At 44.3% G+C, this 24491-nt stretch overlaps 1 protein-coding gene across 1 annotated transcript in view; it reads right to left on the bottom strand.

Annotated features, from left to right (window-relative positions):
• Positions 1-24491, bottom strand: part of SNX25 (sorting nexin 25) — a 169415-nt gene that overhangs the window by 35196 nt on the left and 109728 nt on the right. The window contains exons 8-10 of the mRNA XM_077815548.1: positions 20645-20776; positions 18481-18756; positions 14451-14606 (exon numbers count right to left, since the gene is read on the bottom strand). Coding sequence (XP_077671674.1) covers positions 14451-14606; positions 18481-18756; positions 20645-20776 — 564 coding nt within the window. The remainder of the gene's footprint in view (positions 1-14450; positions 14607-18480; positions 18757-20644; positions 20777-24491) is intronic.

The following is a 24491-nucleotide window of genomic DNA, read 5'->3' as shown; positions in this document are numbered from 1 at the left end:
AAAGGCATTATGAATCTCCCTCCATATCTTTCATTGTCATTAGAAAAAAAAAGTGTGCACATGCACGTGTAAATAAATCATAGTCTCAAGTTAAAGATGAGATAAGAAGCAATGATTCACATGTGAATACAATATGTCATAATGGCTTGGTTATACAGATAGCACTGATATCAGAAGCAAAACCTTAAGAACTGGATTGCTACTTAAATCAACACCAGGTTAAAACAGAAATAAAATTGTACATAAGCATTCTCTCAAATAGCATTACAATTTTGAGTATTTTGTAGCTAACCATGAGAGTATATGTGTTCCTATGTTTATATACACACGTTTTTATTACGATTTACAATTGTGTTTTTCTTATACTTAGGGTTATAAGGTAAAGAGTGTTACCGAAACAAATCTGTTGTTGCACTCAAATGCTATAGCACTGTAAAGTGTGTAATATTTTGCATGAAAATGTATCATTCTATATTCTTGATGACACTTAAGCAAATAAAAAGAAAATGTTCTTGTATTTCTAAAGTAACTAGATTTCCTTACCTGCATCACCAATATCTTCTCACATTATTAAAATGGAAAGAATTGTTAAAAATGAATTTACCTTTAAACACTTAGCCCTGGTCTACACTAGGACTTTAGGTCGAATTTAGCAGCGTTAAATCGATGTAAACCTGCACCCGTCCACACGATGAAGCCCTTTATTTCGACTTAAAGGGCTCTTAAAATCGATTTCCTTACTCCACCCCTGACAAGTGGATTAGCGCTTAAATCGGCCTTGCCGGGTCAAATTTGGGGTACTGTGGACACAATTCGACGGTATTGGCCTCCAGGAGCTATCCCAGAGTGCTCCATTGTGACCGCTCTGGACAGCATTCTCAACTCAGATACACTGGCCAGGTAGACAGGAAAAGAACCGCGAACTTTTGAATCTCATTTCCTGTTTGGCCAGCGTGGCAAGCTGCAGGTGACCATGCAGAGCTCATCAGCAGAGGTGACCATGATGGAGTCCCAAAATCACAAAAGAGCTCCAGCATGGACTGAATGGGAGGTACGGGATCTGATCGCTGTATGGGGAAAGGAATCTGTGCTATCAGAACTCCGTTCCAGTTTTCGAAATGCCAAAACCTTTGTCAAAATCTCCCAGGGCATGAAGGACAGAGGCCGTAACAGGGACCCGAAGCACTGCCGCGTGAAACTTAAAGAGCTGAGGCAAGCCTACCACAAAACCAGAGAGGCGAACGGCTGCTCCGGGTCAGAGCCCCAAACATGCCGCTTCTATGATGAGCTGCATGCCATTTTAGGGGGTTCAGCCACCACTACCCCAGCTGTGTTGTTTGACTCCTTCAATGGAGATGGAGGCAACACGGAAGCAGGTTTTGGGGACGAAGATGATGATGATGAGGTTGTAGATAGCTCACAGCAAGCAAGCGGAGAAAACAGTTTTCCCGACAGCCAGGAACTGTTTCTCACCCTGGACCTGGAGCCAGTACCCCCCGAACCCACCCAAGGCTGCTTCCTGGACCCGGCAGGCAGAGAAGGGACCTCCGGTGAGTGTACCTTTTAAAATACTATACATGGTTTAAAAGCAAGCATGTGAAAGGATTACTTTGCCCTGGCATTCGCGGCTCTCCTGGATGTACTCCCAAAGCCTTTGCAAAAGGTTTCTGGGGAGGGCAGTCTTATTGCGTCCTCCATGGTAGGACACTTTACCACTCCAGGCCAGTAACACGTACTCAGGAATCATTGTACAACAAAGCATTCCAGTGTATGTTTGCTGGCGTTCAAACAACATCTGTTCTTTATCTCTCTGTGTTATCCTCAGGAGAGTAAGATATAAATCATGGTCACCTGGTTGAAATAGAGTGCTTTTCTTCAGGGGACACTCAGAGGAGCCCGTTCCTGCTGGGCTGTTTGCTTGTGGCTGAACAGAAATGTTCCCCGCTGTTAGGCACGGGGAGGGGGGAGGTTTGAGGGGGTAGCCACGCGGTGGGGAGAGGCAAAATGCGACCTTGTAACGAAAGCACATGTGCTATGTATGTAATGTTAACAGCAAGGTTTACCCTGAAAGAGTGTAGCCACTGTTTTATAAAATGTGTCTTTTTAAATACCGCTGTCCCTATTTTTTCTCCACCAGCTGCATGTGTTTCAATGATCACAGGATCTTCTCCTTCCCAGAGGCTAGTGAAGATTAGAAAGAAAAAAAAACGCACTCGCGATGAAATGTTCTCTGAGCTCATGCTGTCCTCCCACACTGACAGAGCACAGACGAATGTGTGGAGGTAAATAATGTCAGAGTGCAGGAAAGCACAAAATGACCGGGAGGAGAGGTGGCGGGCTGAAGAGAGTAAGTGGCGGGCTGAAGAGAGTAAGTGGCGGGCTGAAAAGAGGGCTGAAGCTCAAATGTGGCGGCAGCATGATGAGAGGAGGCAGGATTCAATGCTGAGGCTGCTCGAGGACCAAACCAGTATGCTCCAGTGTATGGTTGAGCTGCAGCAAAGGCAGCTGGAGCACAGACTGCCACTACAGCCCCTGTGTAACCAACCGCCCTCCTCCCCAAGTTCCATAGCCTCCACACCCAGACGCCCAAGAATGCGGTGGGGGGGCCACTGGCCAACCAGCCACTCCGCCACAGAGGATTGCCCAAAAAAAAGAAGGCTGTCATTCAATAAATTTTAAAGTTGTAAACTTTTAAAGTGCTGTGTGGCATTTTCCTTCCCTCCTCCACCACCCCTCCTGGGCTACCTTGGTAGTCATCCCCCTATTTGTGTGATGAATGAATAAAGAATGCATGAATGTGAAGCAACAATGACTTTATTGCCTCTGCAAGCAATGATTAAAGGGAGGAGGGGAGAGTGGTTAGCTTGCAGGGAAGTAGAGTGAACCAAGGGGCGGGGGGTTTCATCAAGGAGAAACAAACAGAACTTTCACCCCGTAGGCTGGCCAGTCATGAAACTGGTTTTCAAAGCTTCTCTGATGCGTACCACGCCCTCCTGTGCTCTTCTAACCACCCTGGTGTCTGGCTGCACGTAACCAGCAGCCAGGCAATTTGCCTCAACCTCCCATCCTGCCATAAACGTCTCCCCCTTACTCTCACAGATATTGTGGAGCACACAGCAAGCAGTAATAACAGTGGGAATATTGGTTTCGCTGAGGTCTAAGCGAGTCAGTAAACTGCGCCAGCACGCCTTTAAACGTCCAAATGCACATTCTACCACCATTCTGCACTTGCTCAGCCTGTAGTTGAACAGCTCCTGACTACTGTCCAGGCTGCCTGTGTACAGCTTCATGAGCCATGGCATTAAGGGGTAGGCTGGGTCCCCAAGGATACATATAGGCATTTCAACGTCCCCAACAGTTATTTTCTGGTCTGGGAATAAAGTCCCTTCCTGCAGCTTTTGAAGCAGACCAGAGTTCCTGAAGATGCGAGCGTCATGTACCTTTCCCGGCCATCCCACGTTGATGTTGGTGAAACGTCCTTGTGATCCACCAGAGCTTGCAGCACTATTGAAAAGTACCCCTTGCGGTTTATGTACTTGCCGGCTTGGTGCTCCGGTGCCAAGATAGGGATATGGGTTCCGTCTATGGCCCCACCACAGTTAGGGAATCCCATTGCAGCAAAGCCATCCACTATGACCTGCACATTTCCCAGGGTCACTACCCTTGATATCAGCAGATCTTTGATTGCGTGGGCTACTTGCATCACAGCAGCTCCAACAGTAGATTTGCCCACTCCAAATTGATTCCCAACTGACCGGTAGCTGTCTGGCGTTGCAAGCTTCCACAGGGCTATCGCCACTCGCTTCTCAACTGTGAGGGCTGCTCTCATCTTGGTATTCATGCGCTTCAGGGCAGGCGAAAGCAAGTCACAAAGTTCCATGAAAGTGCCCTTACGCATGCGAAAGTTTCGCAGCCACTGGGAATTGTCCCAGACCTGCAACACTATGCGGTCCCACCAGTCTGTGCTTGTTTCCCGAGCCCAGAATTGGCGTTCCACAGCATGAACCTGCCCCATTAGCACCATGATGCATGCATTGGCAGGGCCCATGCTTTCAGAGAAATCTGTGTCCATGCCCTGATCACTCACGTGACCGCGCTGACGTCGCCTCCTCGCCCAGTATCGCTTTGCCAGGTTCTGGTGCTGCATATACTGCTGGATAATGCGTGTGGTGTTTAATGTGCTCCTAATTGCCAAAGTGAGCTGAGCGGCCTCCATGCTTGCCTTGGGATGGCGTCCGCACAGAAAAAAGGCGCGGAACGATTGTCTGCCGTTGCTCTGACAGAGGGAGGGGCGACTGACGACATGGCTTACAGGGTTGCCTTCAGGGAGCTAAAATCAACAAAGGGGGTGGCTTTACATCAAGGAGTATTTCAGGCAGGACTTCACGGAGGGTTCCAATAAGAAATGGTGCACCTAAGTTATTGATCTTATTGGAACAATGAGGTTAGTCTGGCCTCTGATTGATACATGGCTAGATTTACCTTGCTGCACCTTCTCTGTGAGTGACTGCAGTGTGACCTAGAGGAATGAGTCCCCTAGACGGGAGAAGGGGGGGGAAGCAAATGAGTACAAAACAAATCTGGTCTATTTCTTGTTTTGATCCACTCCATCTATCTTTTACATCTTTGGCTGGCAGCAGACGGTGCAGAAGGACTGCAAGCCATCCACATCTCAGGGCTCGGCAGAAGACGGTGCAATACGACTGCTAGCCATCCTCATCTCTTGCCTGCCCAGCAGAAGATGGTACAGTACGACTGCTAGCAATCCATATTGCCTGCCTGCTCACCATAAGACGGTTCAATAGGACTGACTGCAGGACTAAAGAGAATGACCTGGTCAAGTCACTCCAAACTTAGTCCCTGCACCCATGTCTGTCCAGGCGCTCCCGGCTGACGCGACCAGGAGCACCTCGGATATGACAATGACGGCTACCAGTCATGTTGCACTGTCTGCTGCCAGAAGGCAATGGGTTGCTGCTACTGTGTAGCAATGCAGTACCGTGTCTGCCAGCACCCAGGAGACATACTGTGACGGTTACCTGAGCGGGCTCCATGCTTGCCGTGGTATGGCGTCTGCACAGGTAACTCAGGAAAAAAGGCGCGACACGATTGTCTGCCCTTGCTTTCACGGAGGGAGGGAGGGAACGGGGACCTGACGATATGTACCCAGATCCATCTGCGACAATGTTTTAGCCCCACCAGGCATTGGGATCTCAAACCAGAATTCCAATGGGCAGCGGAGACTGCGGGAACTGTGGGATAGCTATCCTCAGTGCAATGCTCCGGAAGTCAACGCTAGCCTCGGTACTGTGGAAGGACTCCGGCGAGTTACTGCACTTAATGCACTTAGAGCATTTTCGGTGGGGACACACATACTTGAATATATAAAACCGATTTCTAAAAAACCGACTTCTATAAATTCAACTTGATTTCGTAGTGTAGACATACCCTTATACTGTTTGTTCACATTTTGCATTCCTCACAGTCTAGTGAACAAAAATAGGATGGGTGAGTTTTACTTTCTGATTCTCATAAACTCGCCCTAAACTGCAATTTTTGGGAGGCAAACAACCTGGGAGAATAATTCCAAACACAAACAAGTGTCAAGTGGAATTTTTGAGTGGGTGTTTAACTCAACAGAAACATTTTTGTGATATTTTGTTCTGTAAACCTGTGTTTGTATAAATATGAAGCCTAATTCATGTGGAGAGCATCTTTAACCGGAAGTACTTTTTTCTTCTCTGTGAAATACTCCTTGCTCACCGAACAGATCATGGAGGATCTGAAGGACTATTTTAAGTTTAGTTTAAATTTTGGCTGAATGCCCTGGTGATCAGGTTATTCAGCACATAAACTTCACTTTCATTTTAAAGTTTGCAGTTCACCTTTAAACTTTCATCTTTTCACTGTGGGGAAACAGCCATCTGTAAGGAATTATGAAGTGATTGGAATAAAAGAGACTTGGTGGGATAACTCACATGACTGGAGTACTGTCATGGATGGATATAAACTGTTCAGGAAGGACAGGCAGGGAAGAAAAGGTGGGGGAGTTGCACTGTATGTAAGGGAGCAGTATGACTGCTCAGAGCTCCAGTATGAAACTGCAGAAAAACCTGAGAGTCTCTGGATTAAGTTGAGAAGTGTGAGCAACAAGGGTGATGTCGTGATGGGAGTCTGCTATAAATCACTGGACCAGGGGGATGAGGTGGACGAGGCTTTCTTCCGGCAACTCACAGAAGTTACTAGTTCGCAGGCACTGGTTCTCATGGGAGACTTCAATCACTCCGATATCTGCTGGGAGACCAATAGAGTGGTGCACAGACAATCCAGGAAGTTTTTGGAAAGTGTAAGGGACAATTTCCTGGTGCAAGTGCTGGAGGAACCAACTAGGGGAAGAGCGCTTCTTGACCTGCTGCTCACAAACAGGGAAGAATTAGTAGGGGAAGCAAAAGTGGATGGGAACCTGGGAGGCAGTGACCATGAGATGGTCGAGTTCAGGATCCTGACACAGGGAATAAAGGAGAGCAGCAGAATACGGACCCTGGACTTCAGAAAAGCAGACTTTGACTCCCTCAGGGAACTAATGGGCAGGATCCCCTGGGAGAATAACATGAGAGGGAAAGGAGTATAGGAGAGCTGGCTGTATTTTAAAGAATCCTTATTGAGGTTACAGGGACAAACCATCCCGATGTGTAGAAAGAATAGTAAATATGGCAGGCAACCAGCTTGGCTTAACAGTGAAATCCTTGCTGATGTTAAACACAAAAAAGAAGTTTACTAGAAGTGGAAGATTGGACAAATGACCAGGGAAGAGTATAAAAATATTGCTCGGGCATGCAGCAGTGAAATCAGGAAGGCCACATCACACCTGGAGTTGCAGCTAGCAAGAGATGTTAAGAGTAACAAGAAGGGTTTCTTCAGGTATGTTAGCAACAAGAAGAAAGTCAAGGAAAGTGTGGGCCCCTTACTGAATGAGGGAGGCAACCTAGTGACAGAGGATGTGGAAAAAGCTAATGTACTCAACGCTTTTTTTGCCTCTGTCTTCACGAACAAGGTCAGCTCCCAGACTACTGCACTGGGCAGCACAGCATGGGGAGGAGATGACCAGCCCTCTGTGGAGAAAGAAGAGGTTTGGGACTATTTAGAAAAGCTGGACGAGCACAAGTCCATGGAGCTGGATGCGCTGCATCCGAGAGTGCTAAAGGAGTTGGCGGATGTGATTGCAGAGCCATAGGCCATTATCTTTGAAAACTCATGGCGATCGGGGGAGGTCCTGGATGACTGGAAAAAGGCTAATGTTGTGCCCATCTTTAAAAAAGGGAAGAATGAGGATCCTGGGAACTACAGGCCGGTCAGCCTCACCTCAGTCCCTGGAAAAATCATGGAGCAGGTCCTCAAGGAATCAATTCTGAAGCACTTAGAGGAGAGGAAAGTGATCAGGAACAGTCAGCATGGATTCACCAAGGGAAAGTCATGCCTGACTAACCTAATTGGCTTCTATGAGGAGATAACTGGCTCTGTGGATAAGGGGAAAGCAGTGGACGTGTTATTCCTTGACTTTAGCAAAGCTTTTGATACGGTCTCCCACAGTATTCTTGCCAGCAAGTTAAAGAAGTATGGGCTGGATGAATGGACTATAAGGTGGAGAGAAAGTTGGCTAGATTGTCGGGCACAACGGGTAGTGATCAATGGCTCCATGTCTAGTTGGCAGCCGGTATCAAGTGGAGTGCTCCAAGGGTCGGTCCTGGGGCCGGTTTTGTTCAATATCTTCATAAATGATCTAGAAGATTGCATGGATTGCACCCTCAGCAAGTTTCCAGATGACACTAAACTGGGAGGAGAGGTAGATACGCTGGAGGGTAGGGATAAGACACAGAGGGACCTAGACAAATTAGATGATTGGCCAAAAGAAATCTGATGAGGTTCAACAAGGACAAGTGCAGAGTCCTGCACTTAGGACGGAAGAATCCCATGCACCACTACAGACTAGGGACCGAATGGCTCGGCAGCAGTTCTGCAAAAAGGGCCTAGGGGTTACAGTGGACGAGAAGCTGGATATGAGACAACAGTGTGCCCTTGTTGCCAAGAAGGCCAATGGCATTTTGGGATGTATAAGTAGGGGCATTGCCAGCAGATGGAGGGACGTGATCATTCCCCTCTATTCGACATTGGTGAGGCCTCATCTGGAGTAGTGTGTCCAGTTTTGGGCCCCACACTACAAGAAGGATGTGGAAAAATTGGAAAGAGTCCAGCGGAGGGCAACAGAAATTATTAGGGGACTGGAACACATGACTTATGAGGAGAGGCTGAGGGAACTGGGACTGTTTAGTCTGCGGAAGAGAAGAATGAGGAGGGATTTGATAGCTGCTTTCAACTACCTGAAAGGGGGTTCCAAAGAGGATGGATCTAGACTGTTCTCAGTGGTAGCAGATGACAGAATGAGGAGTAATGGCCTCAAGTTGCAGTGGGGGAGGTTTAGGTTGGATATTAGGAAAAACTTTTTCACTAGGAGGGTGGTGAAGCACTGGAATGCGTTATATAGAGAGGTGGTGGAATCCCTTCCTTAGAAGTTTTTAAGGTCAGGCTTGACAAAGCCCTGGCTGAGATGATTTAGTTGGAGATTGGTCCTGTTTTGAGCAGGGGGTTGGACTAGATGACCTCCTGAGGTCCCTTCCAACCCTGATACTCTATGATTCTATGATCTGTGAAGGGGACAGAACAAACATCAGACTCTTGATTGAGTGGGCTGGAGGACTCTGTTGCATGGTAACTAAAACTTCATATTAATCCAAAGAGGTAGTAACACTTCTCAGGTATTAGGAAAACTCCCATAGACTTAAATGGTCTTCGTGTCCTGACATTATTTGATACTATTTATTAATCCTGACACATTTGTGCTCACATAATTCCCTTTATGTTGCTAAACAGATAGTCCTGGTTTCAAAAGTCAGACTCTGTCTCAGTTAGTCTAAATATGCCAGTAGTTTTTTCAAAGCCAGGACAAACCTAACAAGAACAACATTCAGCCACTTCTGCCCATCACCTCCTCTGAAATCTCTGGGTTCCACACCTCCCTACCACTTTAATTTTTAAACCAGGCCTAGCAGTTGCCTTTACCTGCCGTATCCTCTCATTCTGCCATGCTACTAGGTCTTAGATAATGCCCTAGATTCCATTGCTTATAACTCAGCAACATCAAAGAGCAGTTGGCTGCTCTGCTTGACAAGTGACAAGCTAGTTACTGATACACTAGACTGAGTTTGCACAGACATAACTTATGGGGCTTGACTTTAGAGATAAGATAGGAGGCAGGAGAGGAACCTTAGGGGGCACTCTAGAGCAGTGGTTTTCAAACATTTTTCTGGCGACCCAGTTGAAGAAAACTGTTGATGCCTGCGACCGAACAGAGCTGAGGATGAGGGGTTTGGGGTGTGGAAGGGGATCAGGGCTCCGGGCTGTGGTGTGGGCTCTGGGCTGGGGATGAGGAGTTTGGGGTGCAGGAAGGGGCTCTGGGTTTGGGGGGGCTCAGGGCTGGGGAACGGGATTGGGGCATGGGTTACCTCGGGCAGCTCCCAGGCAGCAGCACAGTGAGGGTGCTAAGGCAGGCTTCCTGCCTGTCCTGGCACTGTGGACCGCACTGCGCCCTGGAAGCAGCCAGCAGCAAGTCTGGCTCCTAGGTGAGGGTGTGCAAGCAGCTCCGTGCGGGTCTCACCCGCAGACACACACACCCAGCTCCCATTGTGCACAGAGCCCCGTGGGCCCCCGCCCCGCACCTAGGAGCCAGACCTGCTGCTGGCTGCTTCCAGGGCGCAGCGCGGTGTCAGAAAAGTTAGGGACTAGCCTGCCATAGCTGGGCGGCACTGCCGATGGGACTTTTAACGGCCTGGTCGGCAATGCTGACCAGAGTTGCCACGACCCAGTGCCTGACATTCCGTGACCCAGTGCTGGGTCATGACATGCAGTTTGAAAACCACTGCTCTAGAGCAAGGGGAAGTGGGAATCTGCAAGAGGAGTCTGGAAGGCTGAGGGAAAGAATAGTGACATATTCCCATTTATCACATTTCCTCCCCCAAAAAGCATACATCAGTAACACTGCCACTCAAATCGCCCTCTCCCACCAACTAGTCACGTCATCCTTTTATTTCCACACCCTCATCACATTCACCTGGGCCCCCTCTGGACTCTCATGTGAAGGTATAAAGGGTAGAGTGGCTGCGACCTTCCCACAGCTCCCTCACAATTCAAAGCCCATGGTAGCTGAGGACTCCAAAAAGCAGGGTGGGTCACATCTCAAAGACCCAGTTACTATGGGGTAAGTAACCATACTGTGTCAGTGTGGATCCCACATTCCTGCCAAACCTGCTGCCTCTGAAATGGTGCTGGGTACATGACAAAAGAGGAGGATGACAATTGTCTCCTGGAGTACCAGGTTTCATGAAGGGTACTCTGTTCAACTAGTCTGGGAAGAGGAGAGAGCTCTCTCATGCTCTTGGGGTTGATTATTACTGTGGCTTATTGTAGGGAGCTGGGGTGTACATCCCTAGTGAACATAACATAGCCCTAGAACTGTTAAGGGAGTGGAGTGCATCATCTGTTTGGCTACTGAAGAGGTCCACCACTTAGAAGGGCAGGTCCTCTATGGTGCACTGCATCTCCTTAGTAATGCTGGATGCTTGAAACCAAAAGGCCCATCTCATGGTGACCCCCAAGGCCATCAATGTGGCAGCTGTGTCCAAAGCATCCACAGCTGCTAGGAAGGCAGACGTTGTGACCATTTGGCCTTCCTTCATGATCTCTCAGTTATCCCTACTATCTTGTGAGATTTTTGGAAGGAAGGAGACCGCTATCTCCCAGGTGAGAAAAATGTATTTCAAGAACAAGGCCTGATAGCTCACAATGCAGAGCTGTAGTAAGATGAAGGACTAAACCTTGTGCCTGAAGAGTTCCAGTTTCTGAGTGTCCTCTTTTCAGATGCACTTTGCAGACCACTTTTTTTTTTTTTTTGACCCTGTACCACTAATGCCACTGGGGACCTGGATATAGAAATGCCTCAAATCCTTGTGTGAGACCTGGTACCTCTTTCAAATCCTCTTAGATGAAGAACAAACTGTGTCTGGAGTCTACCAAAGTCACTTCACTAGCTTGCACATACCCTTATTGATGAGGAGGGCAATCCTGGCTGGGGATGAGGAGCTCAGGAGGTCAAAGAGTTTACAGGACTTTTCCTGGATTACCAAGGTTTCAGTGTTCAGGGTCTCAGTGATCTGGGTGAGCAAATCCTGGAGAACCATGAAGTTATCAGGCACTGAAATTGAGAATGACCCACCCCACTGCCCCTTGCGTTTTGCCTGTATTTGTGCCCTAAACAAGGAGCCTCCACTGCCTCCTGCATGATCCCCTCCTGAATGCAGGGGAGACACATCCCAGCTTCATTTCAGTGAGAACGAGTGGGATGGCAAAGGTGATACTGAATGGTGGCACCATTGGGTAGGGCAATCCAGTGCCAGCAATGGTCTTGGTGTGGATGATGTCTTGAATGGAAATATGCATTCCGCCTCCAAAATGTATCTCAGAACCATGATAGGATAAATCCTTAGTGCCAGCATCGATGCCAGTGGCAAGGTCAGTATTGGACTATTCCTCTTCTCCAGCTCTTCCTCTACACTGCAGTCGAACTCAACCCTCCAGCCCTCGAACCACTGAAGAGCTTAGAGGATTTGTCTCTGATGAACTGGTGTTTATTTCCCTCCATTCAAGACAACCCAGAATGATGCTCAGAGCTATGCTACTGCCTATGCTCCATGTTGGCCTGCCTTTTGGTGATGGTCTTTGGCATTGGGTCCGTGGGTTCTGGGGTTGATGCTGGGGCTACTTGTATCAAGGCTGCCAATACTAGGGCTGCTGGCACCAGGGATCTCAGTGCCAGTGCCTTCTGTAACTTTTTGGCTTTTTCTCACTGCTGGATCCCAGCATGAGGTGTCTGCTGGAAGAGGCACGAGCCAAGGATGGCTTCTTCTGCTCCTGTTAGGCATTGCCATTTCCTCCAGTTCAAAAGTGATTCTTACAGACTCTACCTGAACTTACACATCTTGGAGAAAAAGGAATGGCAAGCTCTGCATCTGTCTGGAACCTGGCTCTCGCCCAGGCAGCAGCTGTGAGTGGGATTAGTCCATCACAACACAGGAAGCATTTAAATAATCATGGTTTGGAGTGCGCCGTGTGCAGAGGTTGACGCAAAGTGCCTTACTCCACTGTACGGGGCTGTTGTCCTTTCCGAGTCCAATCAGGCCAAAGCTGAGGAGAAGAATGAAGCACTAAAGAGAGTGGTGAGTCAGACACCGCTGTGTTGGTGTCTTGCTACCATGGGTGCCAAGAGGGAACTGAGGGATGGACATGGCAACTCCTCCCTTTATGCTCACAAGGAAGCATGGGAAGGTGGCACAGGGCATATGCACAGCCCTACTGGACATTGTTATTCAGAAGACTCTGATCTTGCATGCATGAGGCACATGCATAACTACAGTGGAATCCACACAGACATAACTGAAGACAATGGTTGAGATACCCTGCATGGCAGTGCTTTTTATTTTTAAAAGGACACTGCCAAACACTGCTTAGCATTATATTTTTGTGTGAGCTCTGCTGTTTTTAATATGCTTCCAAGACAACTGAAGAGGTCTCTCTACAGATTGCTATTTTCCATTTGCAATCACTAATCCCTTCTTCACATTTCTGATGGATCTGAAATTAACAGCTCCTTTCTTCTCTATTTTCATCATTGAGAATAGAAACACCAACTGGGGAATTAGCATATAAATTTATTGGTGCTACAAACCTGTGATGAGCTCACATGTTGTTTCTGTATAGATCCCACAAAGAGAGCAGTGATTTGCACAGAAAGAAAATGAACAACTGAGTGGCAGATTTAGATTTTTTTAAAGGTAATTTAAAATCTAAAAGGTCATTTAAAATCTGCAGGCCATTCTCCCAGACTACAAACATTTAAAAAGGTCAGTTAAATGCACTGAAAAATTAAAGGGTTAAACTATTTATCTACTTTTTTAAAAATGTTCTCCCTTTCTGATCCTTAGAGAGATTCATTTCAACATTTTAAGAGTTGGATCCCTCATTTCTTTCATCTTTCAAATTAAGAATTGCTGATTTTCATCCAATTTAACAGAGTTGAGGAAAGAACTTACTGAAATGTTTTGTTAATATTTCAACCAATAATTTCCTTTTGCTGTTCATTAAATATAGCAGTGGCCTGATTTTCAGAGAAGCTGCGAAACTGCAGCTCCCATTGATTTCAGCATGAACTGTGTATGCTCAGCATCTCTGAAGAAAAAATCAGATCACTTGACCTTCAACACAGCATCAGTTTCTGTTATATCCTTTCTACTCTGTGGCCACAGTTACTGGAACAAAAGGCTAAAAAGAAAGAAAATCCTCACCAAAATAAGTCAGTAAAGGATCAGAACTATTACCTTGAATTTGAAAATACTACCCTTGAAATTTCCAGGGAGAAGGACATTTGGATTTGAGTATCTACATCTGAACCTTCCCCAGTGTGGAAAAGATCTCATCAGAAGGAGAAATGGCTCAAAATTGTGGGAGTTTTGCAAGTTTTGACTTCAGAAGACATCCACTGTTTGGGGACAAAATCTCACAAGAACTCAAGATTTTGACTCAGTCATAGCTGAACTACAGCACTAAATCATCTTTAAACCTGAACTTTAGCCAGATCCTAATCCAGATTCACCATCCCAGCCCATTTCTAAAAATAATCATTTTTGGGCAAATGGTGTAACATATTCTAAAGAGCAAAAAGCTAGGTTATGATTTTGGTCCCAATACTGTAGGGGTTTCAGCTATCTCAGAATGACTACAGTCTGGTGAAATAATGCCCTTAGAATTCTAAATAGCTCCTTGTAAAGAAATTTAGCCACTCTCTGGATAATTTTTTTAAGATTAAATAAACCTATCACCACTACAGTAGCTACAAGGCATTGTGCTCTGTACCTGCAGGGCCAGCAGAGAGCGCACAAGTTTACTGACAGATCTGATCCCCAGAGCTGTAATGCTTTTGAAGCAGCAAGGAGGAAGAGTATACAGAACCGCCTTGTTGGCTTGGGTTGCTATAACAACTCATTTGGAAGAAGCAGATACAGATGTAGGGAAGAAATTGTATTTGCAAAACAGAAGAGGATAAAAACCTATTGGGGAAACATTTCCAGGGTTCTAAGAGAGTACTATAAATTATTAAGAACAAGAGACTTTTAAATTCATTTTTGAAATACTTATGGCAGTGGCTCTGACGCTCTTTTAAATTATAAATTCTTTAGAGCAGGGACCTTGTCCTTATATTTGTCTGAAAAATAGGTAACACCCCGTTGGTATCACAGATGCAAATAAGTAAAATAAATTCAGACTGAGACTACTGAAAGCATTACCTTTTTGTCTGGTTTTGGTGAATTACATATGGAATTAAGAGCCTGTCTCTTATATTCAAGTTTGTCATTTAGCTGGCGAAGTTTATTTACAGCATAATTTGCCTGTTCATTAATTCTTGCGCTGCATTCATCAATAACGTCTTCACAACCTTGGCTCTAGAAATAAAAATGTTAGTTATTAAAAAGTCTATGTCACTGATGCAAAATAAGTTAAATCTGTTACCTGTTTGCTACGCATGCTTCATTATTTGCACTTTACATCTATGTACAACAAACAATTAATCTCAGTATAGACCCGGGGTTCTCAAACTTAATTGCACCGTGACCCTCTTCTGACAACAAAAGTCACTACACGACCCCAGGAGGGGGGACCGAAGCCTGAGCCCGCCAGATCCCTGCCTCCCTGCATGGAGGGGCCAAAGCCAAAGCCCAAGGGCTTCAGCCTGTAATTTCAGCCTCACTACCCATGGCTGAAGCCCTCAGGCTTCGTCCCCAGACAGTAGGGTTTCGACTCTGGCTTCAGCCCCTGACCCAGCAAGTCTAAGCCAACCCTGGCGATCTCATTAAAATGTGGTCGCAACCCACTTTGGGGTCCCGACTCACAGTCTGAGAACCACTGGTATAGACAAATCCCAGACTAAAAGGGCATGTGGTGCAAAAGTTATAATAGATTCTTATTTTTACTTCCACATCTATCATGTAATGTAGCAGTAAGAAGCTGACAAAGAGCCTTAGTCTCAGTTACACTATGTCCCATTTAGGCTGCTCTGATAGTATAAACGGACTTTAAACTGTGGCTTTATTGTAAGTGAGAATAAGACTCAACATTTGGAATATAAAAGCAGAATACAAGTTGGTGGTCATAATTAGTATTCGAAGCCACACACTGAGTAAATACTGCAGCTCTGAGTCTTGAAGACGGTGGAAATATATTGCCACTCCAACACATATTTATATATGGCCACTTCAACACAGGTGCACTGGGGAGTCAGCAAGAAGCCCTCAGAAGGAGAACTACAAGATGACTGCAGGTGGGAAGTGCAAGGGAAGTCCAGGCAGTGATACCAGAAGCACTGGAGACCCCAGGGAGCATGTCTTGGTTGTGACACAGGCCGGGTCACTGCCCCACTCCTCCCTATGTGCTGGCACTAGTGCAAAAGAGTGGCAACTGTGGAAGAAGGGGAGAGCTCGCTCTACCTGTTCTACAGCTATAACAAACTCACTGTCCAGCAAGTTCCCTCCGCCATCATCTCCGGAGATATTAAGGGTCAGCTGGAAGGTGCACCTCTTGCCCTCCCCTCACAGTACAGCTCTGTCTCTAAAGATACGTAACGAAACCTTTCAGCCTGATTTTTCAGAAGTGCCAAGCACCCCTGGCTCCCACACCCTCATGGGAACTGAGCACCACCGGGGGGGGGGGGGTTTGTAGTGGTGTTAATCAAGCCATAAGTTTCTACTAACAAAAACAAACCCTCCAGAAACATAACTATGCCAGAGGAAAATGATTTCTCAGTTGCATCATTTGCTATACATGAAACTGAAGGACCATGAGCCAACAGTATTATTTCCCCCCATATCTGAAAGCCTGTGAAAGCTTCTGCAGACAAGATTCACTTCTTCTTATGCTCCTTTCAAAGCCCCTTGTGGCTCACTGTAGAGCAATTAGCATTGCTGTATTAGAGAGAAGTGCTCTAATTGTACACTCTTCATTAACAATTTGTGACAAACAGTTTAAAAAAAAATCTTTATCCACACTGCAGAGTTGCTGATAGACGGAATGAGATGTGCAAAGACCAAAGTGCAGCCTTCAAAATCTGCACATATTCCCTCAAGGATTTAAAGGAAAGATAACTGATGGTAATGCTGAAGAATTAGGTGCTGACGACTGTAGGAGAGTCCAAAATAAATGTTATCTGACCAAAAAAAAAATACCAACAGCTATTCTTGAAATGTTGTATAAGTTTCTTTAGGGAAAATGCTATCTGTGTCAGGTTCTAGATAACATACATAAGGAAATCAAAATCACACAACTTTTTTTTTTTTTTTTAATACTTTGCCATTTCTGGGCAATAAGTCAGTGTTTCCTGAAACACCTATTGATTGCAAGGCTCAGAAGGACACATTTTTGAGGTGCCTTTGGTCTCCCTATGATTTGGACTATACATAGCTGAATAACAGAAAGAGAAACAGGAACCTTGAGTTCCTTATCAAGAAAAAAACCCATTTAACAAAAGAGCAAACATTAAAAGAGGGAACATGCTACAAAACTGTGTGTTTGAAGTATTTCCCTAGGATAGTTTGCCTCTCAAAACCATCTGTGGAGGACAAGGGATGGATAGAATCCAAAGTTTCATTTGAAGACCTTTCAATCATATTTAAATATTAAATCGGAAAACCTCAGATTCTGAGTTACTGTTTCCTAGTGTTTAGGACTGCAAAGTGCGAGTCAGCATATCTGGGTGCTAATTCCAGTTCTGCATCTCAGTGTGACCTTTGTCAATTCCCTTAACTTCTCTGTGTCTCAGTTTACCCACTTGTAGAACAAAGATAATAGTCCTTACCTTGCTGGAGAGTTGTTAGGCTTTATTCATTAATGCCTGTGGAGTGCTTTGAGATCCTTGGTTAAAAGTGTAGCTAAATAAGTGCCTCTGATCTAGCTCCTGAAAAGATTTATAGAACTTGCCTGCAAAGACATCTGGCCCTGGAGAGCTTCCCTTTGGAAAGTCGTCTTATAGTATTTTGAACTTCATCTTTAATATCTCCAAGTCAAGTTGTACTTTTTGTTTTTCAGCTTTATCCTCTAATATAGCCTAAAAGTTAATTTCTTTGGTAAATTAATAAAAAGCACTAAGATTATGAATACACAATAATATTTTCTTTTCATCTAAGACATGGTCTATATAAGCTCTTGAGCATCATTCCCCCACTCCCTTTTTACTGCTTTCAGTACATATATTCTGTAGGGGTTTGAGGCTTTACAGATTAGAGCTCACTGGGGAGGAAGTTAGTTTATAGAAGATGTAGACAATTGTTTTCTTCTCTCCTTTCAATTTACTTTAGTTTTATCAATATATGTGATTAGTACAAACTCCAGATTGAAATAATAATTGTTTAAGCCAACTTAAACAGTAAACAGCTGAAAACAAAACAAAATAAATAATTGAAAACTCATCTTCCACTTCCTTTACCAAAAGGCAAAGCTTGCGAGTTGATATCTAGAACAAAATGCTCAGGATCTAAAGAGTAGAAGGATAGACATGCTCACTATGGAGTATGAAAAGGTTGGTATTTGAAAGCTTTTACAAACCTCAAAAGCTCTTAATTACTTTAACAAAGTTCAACCAGTCAGTCATTTTGCTCCATTTGATGTTAAAGAAATCATCAGTTAATTGTTAAGGGTAGTATCTTTTTAAACCCCCTGCCATATGTTGAACACGCTTTATTATGTGATCATAATATGGAACACCCAGCATGTAAGCAACTGGAGATATGTCAAAATGAAAGCTAAAAATTAAATGGCAAGGTTTACCATTATCATAATCGTATTGCATTTGTATATTGGTTTAAAAATGCCATGCACCCTAGTGATGATCCAAGCATAGACATGCTTGCAGCTACTCTTCTTGGATAAAAGAATGCGAATTGTTCTTTGTACCGATGAAGTACAAAGGTAACACTGAAATTTCAAGTCTTCTCAGAAGAGACTAAACAGCTTCTCAATAGTTTAGCAGAGCTGAGGAAAATCCTTCCTTCATCAAGTACAAACACTTTGCATCCCTGGAACCGAAGACAAGATAAAGTGCCTCTTTGCTATCTATATGCATACTATTAGAGACCTGTGTAAAAACTGAAAAAAATGGAATATGATCAACTTTGTGGTGTTTGGTGGAATAGCTTACGAGATATAAATAACAAAGATTGAGAAAGTAGTAAAATAAGCACAAAGCTTGAGAATAGGAAGTACTCATTTGCTTTTCACTCAGATCATCCTCCGGTAATAAAAGCAGCAAGAATTATAGATTTGACTCACCACTTCATCCTTGTCCTCAGAAGTCAACTGAACTGCAATTCTCTCTTCTTCTTTCTTGATCAGCCTCTCATATAAATCACTGACAATGAAGGAGGGGTAGTACCTGTCCTTTAGTGTTTCATAAACATCAGTCTGAATTTTGTAGAAAACTTCAATGCCTTTATTGCCCACAAGACTTTGCTGTATTTCTTTGTAAAGTGACTTTTCCACAGGGATTTCTCTGCTTTCCACAAAGAAATTCTGATAAATTTCACTCACTAGTTGAGGTATTTCAGCCTGGAAAATAAAGGGGGTAGGATGGGGGAAAGAAGAGAAAAATAAATGTAAAAAGAGGACCATGTCTCAGAATCCTCATAGATTTTATTTAAAGAAGGTTGAACTGGCTGTCTCTTGTGCCTGAATATGCAAGTGCACATCTCTACATCTCATGTTAATATCAGCTACCATGCTTGGGCAGCCATGCAGAATAGTCAGTTTTACAAGATATAAAATGATGGATGTCTGCATACCCAAGGAAATGACTAAGCACTAAAATTTGACCTCTCTTTACCAGCTTTTGTATTGTATTGAGACGGAAAGAGAATATTATAGCAGCTTTTTGCTCCCCATTCTAAACTGAAATTTCAAAAGCAAATTAGTTGTGTCAGGTTTCTTAGCTTTTAGCTTTAACCGGATGTACAAATTCTCTTTGCAGAACATTTTTTGTTTTATAAAATGGGACTGTAACCAGTCTAATAATTATTTAGTGAGCGACAACACCAAAACAAATACGCAAACATATTCACCATGTATACAAAAAGGGCATAGGGATGAAATTTGCACCAAAAAATGAGGGAAGAGGTTAAATAAAAAAAAGGAAAATGCTCAATGTATGTGACAATCTCCCTGAAAAGTATATCAAGTGACCCATGTCTACCAGATAGGGGCAGAATTCCATGGAGCAGTATAAGCATGAGATGACAGAACATCGGCAAAAACAATGACAAACATGACTCAGGACACTCATCACTCTTGAAAATACAAAGGGGAACCCTAGTAATAGGTCCTGGAGTGATTAGTAGCTAAATTTGAGCCTGTGGATATTGTCAATCATTCACTTGGACCACATCTTCTACTGCTCACTATTCATAGTGTGTGATTTGTCATCTAAGTCATGATAAGGTATTGTTCTGCTCCCTGATTTGATGAACATGTTTTTTTAAACAGAGAATACATGACAATCAATGAATAATAACTGATGTTCAATATGAAAATTTGGATTTCATGCTAAGGGAAATCCAGAAAGTTTCACCAAATTATATTCACAAATAAACCTCTGGCTACTCCAATATTCACAAACAAAAAATATTTCCTCCCTGTGTCCACAGCATACTTACCCCGTCCAGTGTTCAGAGCTGCTTCTTGCAGTTTTAAATTATACTTTTCTACCCCCATTTCTGAACCCACTTACCCATCCGATATAGTACAGTGTTCTACAATGTGCCACTTCAATGACTTTACTCGTATCACTCTGGAGCCAAAAGGTGTTCTGAACTAGCAGAAGAGGGGGCTTAAAGAAAAATCTCTTTAAGTACACACAGAAAAAGTAAGTATCTTTAACTTGTGATCTTAAGCTCACTGAAATCAGTGGAAAGACGCCTATGCTCTTCAATGGGCTTTGCATCACTCCCAATGGGAGGAGTAGCATAAAAGGAACAATGTAGGTGTAGTAGCTATCCAGTTGAAAAGTTTCGAGCAGCGAGACAAGGTATTGCATGGTAATTTACTTGGTAATAAGATAAGAGCAGCTATAAAACAGTCAATAAATTACTGAAAATTATTTCTCAGTGGGTTAAGAAAAAACGCTATACTGGTTTTGTCTCTTTTAAATGGGCTGTTGTATGTGACCTTTTTATCATCATTTGTGTTTATAACTTCTTCTCTTTCCTCCTCTCTGTTCAAAAAGTAAAGGATTTTTAAATTATGCCCTGTTATCAGAAGACCAAGGCAACATAAATAGATTGAAATAATGACATTTCTAGCACCATTCTGTGCTCCATTTCTTAGACTAAAAAAAGAAAATGTTAACAGAGAATTTTTTTCATATATTGATTTTGCAGCAAAATTCACCATATAAATATTCAGTTTTATTTACAAGCCCCCATATACTTCACACTACTTCTACCTTGTTAGCATTCTTCAGATAGTCCACAGACTCCCAAAGGCTAATCAAAGCCCTCTTGTCCATCCTTTCCATGTACAGTCGAAAGTGCTCTCGGTAGGATGGGTTGGCCAAAATATCCTCAAACTGAAGAATCTGTACAGGAGAAATCAAGTATAAAACCCAGAAAAGTAACTAAACGAGATTTATCAACAACTATTCATAATCAAACCACTTGACGTAAACAGTTAAAGTTCAAGCACGTTAATGTATCCCCGTGCTGAAATGGTCATGCTGAATTAGTTACAGCACTGCCGAACCTTTTAGCGTGCCTGCCACACACAAATCTCATCTACATAAGCAAAATTCTCCCTTGTTGACAACAGGCATCTAACCAGTGCAGTTAAACTGGTGCTGAACGTAGTTTAACAGCAAGTGAAACATTTTGTCCTTGACTACACTTGTACTACAGATACAGAAAAGCAGCAGAGCCTACCTAAAGGGTTGCTTTCAGAGTAGCAGCCGTGTTAGTCTGTATTCGCAAAAAGAAAAGGAGTACTAGTGGCACCTTAGAGACTAACCAATTTATTTGAGCATAAGCTTTCATGAGCTACAGCCCTCTTCAGTACTCCTTTTCTTTTTACATAAAGGGTTGGGACTCAGGCATGTTTTAGTTGCGTTAGCGAATGAGGATTTTCCTGAATAAAGATTTGCTATAACTTTTGCCACCTTTGTAAGAGATGAACAGGCACTGGTATCCATACAGTGAACAAACTAGGAAAAGAAGAATATGCTGGGTATGTGCACCATTCATTTCTCTCCCAGGGAAGAGAACCCATTGTCAATCAATCCATTGTCAAAGATTTAAATTCCACCTCCACCAATTAGGACGCATAACAGATTTTATGTCTATCTATTTGAAGAAAAGCAAATGCACAGTACCTCTGGATAAAAGGTTTTAAGGATTTTTTCCCCCTAAAGGTGAGCATCCAAGGGCCATGCCACCCTATGCAGCTTTCACACTCAAAATTCAAATTATATCTGAAGTCAATGAGAGTTTGGGGTACATAAGAAATCATAGATTGGTCCTAACTGTAGCAGCAACTTCAAAATGATTTTTTTCATATTATTCTCTTTTTCAATATACCCAGAGTAATTTCAAACAGCCTGTTTCATTAACTATGCTATGCAACTAATTATAGAATCATAGAAGATTAAGGTTGGAAGAGACCTCAGGAGGTCATCTAGTCCAAGGCCCTGCTCAAAGCCGGACCAACCCCAAATAAATCATCCCAGCCAGGACTTTGTCAAGCCAGGCCTTAGAAACATCTAAGGATGGAGATTCCAACACCTCCCTAGGGAACCCATTCCCTTGCTTCACCACCCTCCTAGTGAAATAGTTTTTCCTAATATCCAACCTAGACCTCCCCCACTGCAACTTGAGACCATTGCTCCTTGTTCTGTCATCTGCCACCACTGAGAACAGCTTAGACACATCATCTTTGGAATCCCCCTTCAGGTACTTGAAGGCTGCTAACAAATCCCCACCACCACCACTCTTCTCTTCTGCAGCCTAAATAAGCCCAGTTCCCTCAGCCTCTCCTCATAAGTTATGTGCCCCAGCCCCCTAATCATTTTCATTGCCCTCTGCTGGACTCTCTCCAATTTGTCCACATCCTTTCTGTAGTGGGGGGCCCAAAACTGGATGCAATATTCCAGATGTGGCCTCACCATTGTCGAATAGAGGGGAATAATAACTTCCCTCGATCTGCTGGCAATGCTCCTACTAGTGCAGCCCAATATGCCATTAGCTTTCCTGGCAACAAGGGCACACAGTTGGCTCATATCCAGCTTCTCGTCCACTGTAATCCCCAGGTTCTTTTTCTGCAGAACTGCCGCTTAGCCAGTCGGTCTCCAGCCTGTTGCAGTGCATGGGATTATTCCGTCCTAAATGCAGGACTCTACACTTGTCCTTGTTGAACCTCATCAGATTTCTTTTGGCCCAATCCTCCAATTTTTCTAGGTCACTCTGAACCCTATCCCTGCCCTCCAGCGTATCTACCTATTGAATGGCTACACAAGTGGTGTTGGAGAGAAGGCTTTGGATTCTTTGACCATGGGATGGTGTTCCAAGAAGGAGGAGTGCTAGGCAGAGACAGGCTCCACCTAATGAAGAGAAGGAAGAGCATCTTCACAAGCACGCTGGCTAACCTAGTGAGGAAGGCTTTAAACTAGGTACACTGAGGGAAGGAGACCAAAGCCCTGAGGTAAGTGGGGAAGTGGGATACCGGGAGGAAGCATGAGCAGGAGAGCGCAAGAGGGGAGGGCTCCTGCCTCATACTGAGAAAGCAGGACAATCAGCAAGTTATCTTAAATGTCTATACACAAATGCAAGAAGCCTGGGAAACAAGCAGGGAGACCTGGAAGTTCTGGCACAGTCAAGGAATTATGATGTGATTGGAATAACAGAGACTTGGTGAGATAACTCACATGACTGGAGTACTGTCATGGATGGATATAAACTGTTCAGGAGGGACAGGCAGGGAAGAAAAGATGGGGGAGTTGCATTGTATGTAAGAGAGCAGTATGACCGCTCAGAGCTCAAGTATGAAACTGCAGAAAACCCTGAGAGTCTCTGGATTAAGTTGAGAAGTGTGAGCAACAAGGGTGATGTCGTGGTGGGAGTCTGCTATAGACCACCAGACCAGGGGGATGAGGTGGACGAGGCTTTCTTCCGGTAACTCATGGAAGTTACTAGATCGCAGGCCCTGGTTCTCATGGGAGACTTGAATCACCCTGATATCTGCTGGGAGACCAATAGAGCGGTGCACAGACAATCCAGGAAGTTTTTGGAAAGTGTAAGGGACAATTTCCTGGTGCAAGTGCTGGAGGAACCAATTAGGGGAAGAGCTCTTCTTGACCTGCTGCTCACAAACAGGGAAGAATTAGTAGGGGAAGCAAAAGTGGATGGGAACTTGGGAGGCAGTGACCATGAGATGGTCGAGTTCAGGATCTTGACATAAGGAAGAAAGGAGAGCAGCAGAATACGGACCCTGGACTTCAGAAAAGCAGACTTTGACTTCCTCAGGGAACTAATGGGCAGGATCTTCTGGGAGAATAACATGAGGGGGAAAGGAGTCCAGGAGAGCTGGCTGTATTTTAAATATCAGAGGGGTGGCCGTGTTAGTCTGGATCTGTAAAAGCGGCAAAGAGTCCTGTGGCACCTTATAGACTAACAGACGTATTGGAGCATAAGCTTTCGTGGGTGAATACCCACTTCATCTGATGCATGTACTTTAAAGAATCCTTATTGAGGTTACAGGGACAAACCATTCTGATGTGTAGAAAGAATAGTAAATATGACAGGCGACCAGCTTGGCTTAACAGTGAATCCTTGCTGATCTTAAAACACAAAAAAGAAGCTTACAAGAAGTGGAAGACTGGATAAATGACCAGGGAGGAGCATAAAAATATTGCTCGGGCATGCAGGAGTGAAATCAGGAAGGCCAGATCATACCTGGAGTTGCAGCTAGCAAGAGATGTTAAGAGTAACAAGAAGGGTTTCTTCAGGCATATTAGCAACAAAAAGTCAGTCAAGCAAAGTGTGGGTTCCTTACTGAATGAGGGAGGCAACCTAGTGACAGAGGATGTGGAAAAAGCTAATGTACTCAATGCTTTTTTTGCCTCTATCGTCATGAACAAGGTCAGCTCCCAGACTACTGCACTGGGCAGCACAGCATGGGGAGGAGGTGACCAGCCCTCTGTGGAGAAAGAAGTGGTTTGGTACTATTTAGAAAAGCTGGACGAGCACAAATCCATGGGGCCGGGTGCGCTGCATCCGAGAGTGCTAAAGGAGTTGGCGGATGTGATT

This window comes from Eretmochelys imbricata, chromosome 4 (assembly GCF_965152235.1).
Source record: "Eretmochelys imbricata isolate rEreImb1 chromosome 4, rEreImb1.hap1, whole genome shotgun sequence".
Lineage (NCBI taxonomy): Eukaryota > Metazoa > Chordata > Testudines > Cheloniidae > Eretmochelys > Eretmochelys imbricata.
Note: the sequence above shows the minus strand (reverse complement) of the source record. Positions and strands in the feature narration are given on the sequence as shown.